Source organism: Pan troglodytes, chromosome 18 (genome assembly GCF_028858775.2).
Source record: "Pan troglodytes isolate AG18354 chromosome 18, NHGRI_mPanTro3-v2.0_pri, whole genome shotgun sequence".
Classification (NCBI taxonomy): Eukaryota; Metazoa; Chordata; class Mammalia; order Primates; family Hominidae; genus Pan; species Pan troglodytes.
The window spans coordinates 38,481,021-38,490,976 of NC_072416.2; the positions used below are offsets into that span (position 1 = coordinate 38,481,021).

A 9,956-nucleotide genomic window follows, 5' to 3' on the forward strand; every position below is an offset into this window, starting at 1 on the left:
AAAATATGCTGTGGGGCCGGGCACAGTGGCTCAGGCCTCTAATCCCAGCACTTTGGGAGGCCGAGGTGAGGGGATCACTGGAGCCCAGGAGTTCAAGATCAGCCTGGCCAACATGGTGAAACCCTGTCTCTACTAAAAATACAAAATTAGCTGAGCGTAGTGGCAAAGGCCTGTAATCTCGACTACTCGGGAGGCTGAAGCTGGAGAATCACTTGAACCTGGGAGGTGGAGGCTGCACTGAGCTGAGATTGCACCACTGCACTCCAGCCTGGGCAACAGAGTGAGACTCTGTCTCAAAAAACAAATAAATAAAAATAAGTGCATAAAATAAAATATGCTATGGTCTGAATGTTTGTACCCTCCCAAAGTTTGTATATTAAAATATTAAAATTTTATTAATATTTATTAAAATTTAAAATGTATATTAAAATCATCTATGTAATTATTAGGAAGTGGGGCCTCTTGAGAGGTGATTCAGTCTTGGGGTTGAGCCCTCAAGAATGGGATACATGCTTTTAAAACAGGCCCAAGGGAGCTCATCACCTTTTCTGCCATGAGGACACAGGTAGAAGGCTTACCTATAAACCAGAACATGGGCCTTCAGCAGATACCAAATCTGCCCATACCTTGGTCTTGGACTTCCCAGCCTCCAAAACTGAGAAATATATTTCTGCTGTTCATAAGCCACCCAGTTTGAGGCATTTTGTTATAGTAGCCCACATGGACTAAGACGCCATACTCACCAAAGTGAAGAGCTGTCCCCTTCGGTCATTTATGTAGAGAGCTTTCAACATACCAGCTTCTAGAAGAAGTCCGTGACTGTCAGCTTGGAGAACTGGGGTAATATAATGTCAACCTCTTGCTCAGTTTTAGCTAGAATAGAGGATTAGAAATGGGAGGATAAATGTTTCTGTAATTGAAAGTGATCCTTATAGCCCGGTGTTGTGGCTCTCGCCTGTAATCCCAGCACTTTGGAAGGCCGAGGCAGGTGGATCAATGAGGCCAGAAGTTCAAGACCAGTCTGGCCAGCATGGTGAAACCCCGTCTCTATTAAAAATACAAAAATTAGCCAGGTATGGTGGTAGGCGACTGTAATCTGAGTTACTTGGGAGGCTGAGGCAGGAGAATCACTTGAACCCAGGAGGCAGAGGTTGCAGTGAGTTGAAGTCTTGCCACTGCACTCCAGCCTGGTTACAGAGTAAGACTCCAGGGGGGGGGAAAAAAAGAAAGTGATCCTTGGGAATGAGACAGTACAGAACTTTCTCTTAGTCACACATCCTTCCCCTCGGTTTAGACAAGTAGTACAAGAAGATGGAACACAGCTCAAACCCCGACCTAGGTTGAACTCTACCTTCCATTTGGGTACCTCATGTGAGCCATAGGAGGTATAACTCATTCCTGAGCTGGGACCAAGGAGTGATAACCAGACACATTCCCATGGGGTTTCCTGATATTTAAGGGGCTTAGTGGGCTTCTCTGGCACTCATAAAACCCTAATGAGGAGGCTGGGCATGGTGGCTAATGCTTGTAATCCCAGCACTTTGGGAGGCCGCAGTGGGAGGATCATCTGAGGTCAAGAGTTCAAGACCAGCCTGGCCAACATGATGAAACCCCATTTCTACTAAAAATACAAAAAATTAGCCAGGCGTGGTGGCATGCGCCTGTAGTCCCAGCTACTTGGGAGGCTGAGGCTTGAACCAGGGAGGCAGAGTTTGCAGTGAGCTGAGATCACACCACTGCACTCCAACCTGGGTGACAAGAGTGAAACGACCTCTCAAAAACAAACATACAAACAAACAAACAAACAAACAAAAAACCTATTGAGAAGTCATCTATGTTTCAAGTGTTATTGTTATGGAAGTTCCATGCCTCACTGGACACAGTCCTGGGATACTGAGCTTTCTGTTTTCAACATTATTATTATTTTGAGACAGGGTGTCGCTCTGTCGCCCAAGCTGGAGTGCAGTGGTGCGATCACAGCTCTCTTGCAGCTTGACCTCCTGGACTCAAATGATTCTCCTGCCTCAGCCTCCCGAGTAGCTGGAACTATAGGTATGCACCACCTTACCTGATGAATTTTTTTTAAATTTTTTGTAGAGATGGGGTCTCACTATGTTGCCCAGGCTGGTCTCAAACTCCTGAGCTCAAGTAATCCTCCTGCCTCGGCCTCCCAAAGTGCTGAGATTAGAGTTTTGGGCCACCGTGCTTGACCTTTTCATTATTAATGTGGTATGAGGATTTCCCAGTGAAAAGGAGGTTTGGCAAGTCATAACCATTGACAGCTACATACCCCCACCAGCATCTTCACAGCAGGCTCGGACTACCCTTAACATAAGGCTGGTCAATTTCTAACAAAGGATCCCAGGGCAGGCTGATTCTACAAACAAACAGCATAAAAAGTGTATCTAGGCCAGGTGTGGTGGCTTACTCTGGTAATCCAAGCACTTTGGGAGGACAAGGCAGGTGGATCACTTGAGGTCAGGAGTTCGAGACCAACCTGGCCAACATGGTGAAACCCCATCTCTACTAAAAATCCAAAAATTAGCTGGGTGTGGTGGTGGGCACTTGTAATCCCAGCTCCTCGGGAGGATGAGGCAGAAGAATCACTTGAACCCGGGAAGCAGAGGTTGCAGTGAGCCGAGATCATGCCACTGCACTCCAGCCTGGGCAACAGAGTGAGACTCCATCTCAAAAAGAAAAGAGAACTCCAGGGCAAAATAAGCACCTCGGTCCCTGCCCTGTGCAGCCCTCCTTGTGCCAAGCACACAGCAAGGGCTTGCTCAACCCCCACAGGCCAGGCGTACTCTTTCCGCAGCACAGGCACCCCCACAGAGGGAACACAGTCTAGGTTACTCACCAACAACACTGGGGGCATCGATCAGGTTCAGCAGGTCATCATCCTCCTGGTGCTGGGCGTATGTGAGTCGGGAGCGTTCCTGTGCTGCACACAGCACCTTCTGTAGCACCTCAATGCTCCGCAGCTTCTTGCAGAGGCTGGCCTCCTGCACTGACTCCTCGTGATGAGCCATGGCTCTGCGCAGGTGGGACTTCCCTGCAGACGGAAGCCAGCACCCACGTGACTTGGAGATCCACCAAACAGAGCATAAGGGCCCAAAGGGCAGCCCAAGAGGTTGGACGTTCTCTTTTCTAAAGGATCTGCCTGGATAGCTAGAGCCCGTGATACCCTACCTTGTTTTAACCTGAGTGACTCTCTCCTAGCAGAGAGAGACAGACAGACTACATTTTAGTTTCTTCACTTGCAGCCCCCTTTATCCCCCTTAAGGGAATAACTAGTGTAAGCTGACTCCAAGCACACCCAGGAATGCAAACTGCTGATAAGATACTGAGGCAGGCTGTACCAGCAGCTCCTGGGGATGTGCTCAGTGGCAGGTATCTAAAGCCCCTGAATTTATCTCTTAGTGATAGTTTAAGCACCTGCACCTGGAACTGTTTATTTTTTGTAACTGCTTCTATAACCAATTACTTTTTTAACTTTTTGCCTATTCTGATTCTGTAAAATTGCTTCAGTTAAACCCTCCTCCCCTATTTAGACCACAGTATAAAAGAAAATCTAGCCCCTTCTTCAGGCCCGAGACAATTTCGAGCATTATCCATCTCTCGGTCACCGGCTAATAAACGAATCCTGAATTAGTCTCCAAGTGTGGCGTTTCTCTACAATTCACTTGGTTACAACAAGCCTTTTATTAAAATATTATTTTATTTCATTTTATATTTTATATTTAGAGACAGGGTCTCACTTTGTCTCGCATGCTGGAATACAGTGGTGCAATCATGGCTTACCGTAGCCTCAAACTCCTGGGCTCAACTGAAATTCCCGCTTCTGACTCTTGAGTAGCTGGGACCACAGGCATGCACCACCACACTTGGATAATGTTTTCATTATCATTATCATTTCATTATCATTGCTATGTTGCCCAGGCTGGTCTCAAACTCCTGGCCTCAAGCAATCTGCCTGCCTTAGCCTCCCAGAGTGCTGGGATGACAGGCGTGAGTCACCGCGCCCAGCCCAAGCCTCCCTTAAATGCATATGTAATAAGCTCACTTGTGTCCATAAGATGTTCACTCAACAAATATTTACCAAATGTGCTGGGCACTAGAGATAAAGCAATGAGTAAACAAACTGCCCCCACATTCATGGAGTTTACATGTAGTGGTTGAAGACAGATAACTAACAAGACAAGAAATATGTAATGGATGGGGTGGTGATGAGGTTATAGAGAAAAATAAAGCAGGGTAAGCAGAGATGGTAAGAGAAGACTGGGAATGGGGTTGTCCAATGATGGGTGACCAAGAAAGGCTTTTTTTTTTTTCTTGAGACGGAGTCTCACTCTGTCACCCAGGCTGGAATGCAGTGGCACGATCTCGGCTCACTGCAACCTCTGCCTCCCAGGTTCAAGCGATTCTCCCACCTCAGCCTCCCAAGTAGCTGGGACTACAGGCACACACCACCACATCTGGCTAAGTTTTTGTATTTTTGGTAGAGATGGGGTTTCTCCATGTTGCCCAGACTGGTCTCAAACTCCTGACTTCAAGCCATCCTCCCACCTCAGCCTCCCAAAGTGCTGGGATTGCAGGCATGAGCCACCACACCCAGCCAAGGAAGGCTTTGTGATATGGTCCTTTTTGAGCAGAGCCCTGATGGATGTGAAAGAGCAGCAGGTGCGAGGGCCCTGGAGCAGGGGCACGCACAGGTGTTCAAGGGCAAGGAGGAGCTAAGGTGTGCCTGAAGGCGGGAGAGAATGAGTGCAGGGAAGGAACAAGGCTAGATCATGGCGGATCTCATGCGTGCGAGATGAGGGCTCTCACTCCTGTTCTGCATGAGATGGGAGCCCACTGGGGTGTGAGCAGGGGACTGGCCAGATCATGGCGGATCTCATGCGTGCGAGATGAGGGCTCTCACTCCTGTTCTGCGTGAGATGGGAGCCCACTGGGGTGTGAGCAGGGGACTGATGTGATCTGGCCTGCATGAGCAGACTCTGAAGGGGCAGCAAGAAAACCAGCTATGAGCAGGGCAAGCCACGTGACCGCTCTGGGTCTCAGTTTCCTCAGCTGTAAAATGGGGATGCCATGAGACCCACCTCATAGTGTTGTGTGGGGTTTAAGTGAGTAAATGTTTCTTACATAAGCACTGTACACATGTGGCTTCCACCAGGGCAGCAGGGTTAAAGTGGCCAGATTTGAGTGTGTCTTCTAGGTACAGCCAAAGGGATTTGCTAATCAAATGTAGGGTGAGAAAGTAAGACAAGAGGTTAGGTGTGGTGGCTCGTGCCTGTAATCCCAGCACTTTGGGAGACAGAGGAAGGAGGATCGCTGGAGGCCAGTAGTTCAAAACCAGCCCGGGCAACATAGTGAGACCGCATCTCTACAAAAACCTTTTTACAATATTAGCCGGGCATGGTGGTGCATGCCTATAGTCCCAGCTACTCAGCAGGCTGAGGCAGGAGGATCACTTGAAGCTAGGAGTTCAAAACCAGCCCGGGCAACATAGTGAGACCACATCTCTAAAAAACCCTTTTTATAATATTAGCCGGGCATGGTGGTGCATGCCTATAGTCCCAGCTACTCAGCAGGCTGAGGCAGGAGGATCACTTGAAGCCAGGAGTTTGAGGCTGCACTGAGCTGTGATTGCACTACTGCACTGCAGCCTGGGGGACAGCAAGATGCTGTCAAAGAAAGCAAATGAAAGAAAAGGAAAGAGGAAAGGAGGGAGGAAGGGTAGATGGGGAGGAGAGAAAGAGAGAAAGGAAAGAAAGAAAGAATAAAAGAGAGAGAGGAAAGGAAAGGGAAAGAAAAGGAAAGCAACAAGGAAAAAGAAAAGGAGAGGAGAGGGGAGGGGAGAGGGGAAGGGTGAGGGGAGAGGAGGAAGGATGAGAGGAGAGGGGAGGGGAGAGGAGGAGAAAGGGGAGTGAAGGGGAGGTGGGAGAGGGGAGGAGAGGAGAGGAGGGGAAGGATGGGAAGGGAGGGGAGGGGAGAAAGGGAAGGGAGGGGAGGAGAGGGAGGAGGGGAAGGGAGGAGAGGGAGGAGGGGAGGGGAGGGAGGACAGAGGAGAGAGGAGAGGGAGGATGGCAGAGAGAGGAGGGGAGGGGAGAAGAGAGGAGGGGAGAGAAGGGGAGAGGAGGGGAGGGGAGAAGAGAGGAGGGGAGGGGAGGGGAGAAGAGAGGAGGGGAGAGAAGGGGAGAGGAGGGGAGAGGAGGGTAACAGAGGGGAGGGAAGAGGAGGGGAGAGAACGGGAGAGGAGGGGAGGGGAGCAGAGGGGAAGAGAGGAGAGGGGAGCAGAGGGGAGGGGAGGGGAAAGAAGAGGAAAGAAAAGAAGAGTGGAGAGTGAGTCCAAGGTTTCTGGCCTGAGCACCTAGAGGGGTGGAAGTTGCCATCACTGAGACGGGGAAGCTGCGTATGTGTGCATGGGGGCAGATTAGGGTGGTGGAGGTGAGGTCTGCACATGGGAAGAGATATTCACACTGAGACATGGCAGAGACCAAACCAGGACACTTCATTACCAGTCATTAGGTGTTCTTGGGAATTCAGCCATGCATAAGGAAATCAACAAACGTCTCCTTCCCTGTTAGCATGATACAGGCCACCCTGTGGACCCCAAGGGAGATGTTTAAAGTCCTGGCTCCACAGGGGGAGGCCTGGGTGCTATGGACCCCATGAGAACACAGCCTGGGAAGCCCTCTGAGGCTCAGGACTGTGCCTCATGACTTCCGAACCCAAAGTGGCCACGATGACTTGGAACACCCCCCTCTCCCAGGCCCTCTTCAGGGACCTCTCTGTGGCTGTCTGTGAGCAGGACCAGCTGGGCACCAAGTGGGACCCACATCTGGGTGCAGAGGGACATGCACCCAGCTGTCGGCGCTGCTGATCATTCTTCAGTGTGGCCAAGGGTGTCAGCCTCTCTGGCATGTGGTCGTAGAGCTGGGACAGGCACTTCTCCTTGTGGTCCAGATCCGTGCCTGGCTTCACTGCAAAGAGAACCACAGGTTAAATCCCCTCTCATGGACCTGGCCACAGACCCACATAGAGATTTCTCTTTCTACCATGTCTCTAGTTTCCTTTCTTCTGCAGTTTCACAAGGCATTTGGGATCATGGCTCTCCTTTCTGCCCCTGGACACACCCCAGGCAGTCTGACCCTCAAGCTTTTTTTTTCTTTGAGACGGTCTCACTCTGTCACTCAGGTTAGAGTGTGGTCTCACTCTGTCACCAGGCTGGAGTGCAATGGCACAATCATATTTCACTGCAGCCTTGAACTCCTGGGCTCAAGTGATCCTCCCACCTCAGCCTCCTGAGTAGTTAGGACTACAGACATGCACCACCACACGCCAGGCTAATTTTTAAATTTTTTTGTAAAGATAAGGTCTTGCTACATTGCCCAGGCTGGTCTCAAACCCCTGGGTTCAAACGATCCTCCTGCCTTAGCCTCCCAAAGTGCTGGGATCAAATGTGTGAGCCACCATGCCTGGCTACCCCGAAGCTCTTGCTCACTGGAACCAGTCATGCTCCAGAGGTTCAGAGGTTCAGAATTTTTTTTTTTTTTTTGAGATGGAGTTTCGCTCTGTTGCCCAGGCTTGGGCGCAGTGGTGTGATCCTGGCTCACTGCAACCTCCACCTCCCGGGTTCAAGTGATTCTCCTGCCTCAGCCTCCCGAGTAGCTGGGATTACAGGCATGTGCCACCATGCCCAGCTAATTTTCTATTTTTAGTAGAGACAGGGTTTCAGCATCTTGGCCAGGCTGGTCTCGAACTCCTGACCTCATGATCCACCCATCTCGGCCTCCCAAAGTGCTGGGATTGTAGGCGTGAACCACCACACCCGGTGAGGTTCATAATTTGACCCTGAGCCCCCAAACACTACCTCCTCTGACTCACCCACCACACAGAACCTCCCAGCACAGCCCAGACCCTGTCATGCCTGGCCTGCACCCCTCTGCAGGCCTGCATACCTGCAGCAGAGCCCCTTCCTGCTTCAACCACACCCTCCCTGGTGCATATCCTGCTCTCAAACCTCACAAAACCACTCTCCACTTCCCCAGCACCCTCGGCCTCTGTTCCTGTGCTCAGACACTTTACTCCCTCTAGGCTGACCCTTCCCTCCTGTGCAGATGGAAAAGCTGAACTCAAATGTCACCGCCTCTGAGAAGCCATCAATGACTGCACCATGGAGTCCACCTGCTGCTGCATTTGTGTCTCTGCAGCAATCACCAAGGCACTATATGGTATTTCTATTTGTTTCAACATCTTGTCTCGCCTAATAGACTATATAGTACTAGGAGTGGTGGCTTACACTTTCAGAGAACCTACAGCATATAAAGCATTATTGAGCTTTGCATACAGGCCCTTAATTTTCATGACAGCCTGTGAGGTAGATTCTCTCCATATACCCATTTTACAGATGAGAAAATCGAGGCAGAGGACAGCTAAGTAACTTGCCCAAGGTAATACAGCTCATTCATGGCAGAGCTGAGATATGAACCCAGGAAGTCTGGCTCCAGAGGCTGTCTTTTTAATTCCTCGGGAGGCTGCCTGGATTAGTACTTATTAGATCAAAAATCCCTGGCCAGGCACCATGGCTCATGCCTGTAATCCCAACACTTTTGGGAGGCCAAGGCAGGACAATTGCTTGAGGCCAGGAATTTGAAACCAACCTAGGCAACATAGTGAGACTCCATCTCTACGAAAAAAATTTTTTTCAATTAACTGGTGTAGTGGCATGTGCCTGTAGTCCCAGGTATTCAGGAGGCTGAAGTGGGAGGATTGCTTGAGCCCAGGAGTTCAAGAAGGCAGTGAGCCATGATCATACCACTGCACTCCAGCCCCATCTCTAAAAATAAATAAAATAAAATTAAATTAAATAAAATTAAATTCCGATCATCACAGTTTTTTTTGCATTAATTTTTATTTTATTATTATTAGTTTTTTTGAGATGGGAGTCTTGCTCTGCTGCCCAGGCTGGAGTGTGGTGGCACAATCTCGGCTCACTGCAACCTCCACCTCCCCGGCCCAAGCCATCCTCCTGCCTCAGTCACCGGAGTAGCTGGGATTAGAGGCATGCACCATGCCCGGCTAATTTTTGTATTTTCAGTAGAGACAGGGTTTCACCATGTTGGCCAGGCTGGTCTCAAACTCCTGACCTCAAATGATCTGCCTGCTTTGGCCTTCCAAAGTGCTGGGATTACAGGCTTGAGCCACTGTACCCGGCCTGCATTAATTTTGATTCTTTTAAAATATTACCTTAAAATGTTACTTATCTTGATGCCAGCATTTTTGGCATTCCCTTAGATTCTAGATTCCAGGTGAAAATTCATCCTCTTGCACACAGGCAGAATTAAAGGTGCCTCCTCTTCCTCCCTCTAAAGAAGCTTATAACCCCTAACCCCACCATGGCCTGTGCAGCAGCTGCCTCAGTCATGGGTCATTCTCATCCTCTGCCTTCAGCCTGTGAGCATCTCCAGGGAAGGCAGTTAGCTCTCACTCAGCTCAGAATCGCCCCTGGGGCAGCTGGACCACAGCCCTGGCCAAACCCCCGAACCCCACAGGCCTTACCCTGGTGGTCGATGAGGAGGATGGCAGTGAAGTAGTGGGCCAAGGCCGCGCAGTGGTGGGCCTTCACGCAGGCCAAGCTGGCCCAGGAGTAGGGGATGTTCTCTTTCACCGGTGCCTGGCTCATGGCTGCGTGCAGCTGTTGGCAGACCTCTCCCACCTGAAATAGAAGGGGCATTGGGAAGGGGCAGCCCAGCACAAGGGCCCTCATGAACCCATTTGCAGAGAAAGAGCCCTTTCTTCTTCTCGTGCAACAGCCCCTGCCAGGGGCTGCTCCAGAATCTGGGAGCAACTCCAAGCAACCCCTCGTTCTGTCATTGTCACAGTTAACAGGGGGATCAGGCTGCTGTCATTATGCTGGTTTTTAGGTTAAGCTGCAGATGGAATCAGTGATCTGT

General features: G+C 50.2%; 2 protein-coding genes across 2 annotated transcripts; both read right to left on the bottom strand.

Annotated features, from left to right (window-relative positions):
* Nucleotides 1–684: 684 nt before the first annotated feature.
* Nucleotides 685–3,095, bottom strand: LOC107966258 (rhophilin-2-like). Its single transcript, XM_054668260.2, has 2 exons — nt 2,858–3,095; nt 685–873 (listed from the first exon to the last, which is right to left on the bottom strand). The coding sequence occupies exons 1-2, from the start codon at nt 3,027–3,029 to the stop codon at nt 803–805; spliced, it is 243 nt and encodes an 80-aa protein (XP_054524235.2). The 5' UTR covers nt 3,030–3,095; the 3' UTR covers nt 685–802.
* A 3,565-nt stretch (nt 3,096–6,660) lies between these two features.
* Nucleotides 6,661–9,721, bottom strand: LOC134808716 (rhophilin-2-like). Its single transcript, XM_063796334.1, has 2 exons — nt 9,562–9,721; nt 6,661–6,983 (listed from the first exon to the last, which is right to left on the bottom strand). Exons 1-2 carry the CDS (start codon nt 9,683–9,685, stop codon nt 6,661–6,663), a joined length of 447 nt encoding a protein of 148 aa, XP_063652404.1. The 5' UTR covers nt 9,686–9,721.
* Between the last annotated feature and the right edge of the window lie 235 nt (nt 9,722–9,956).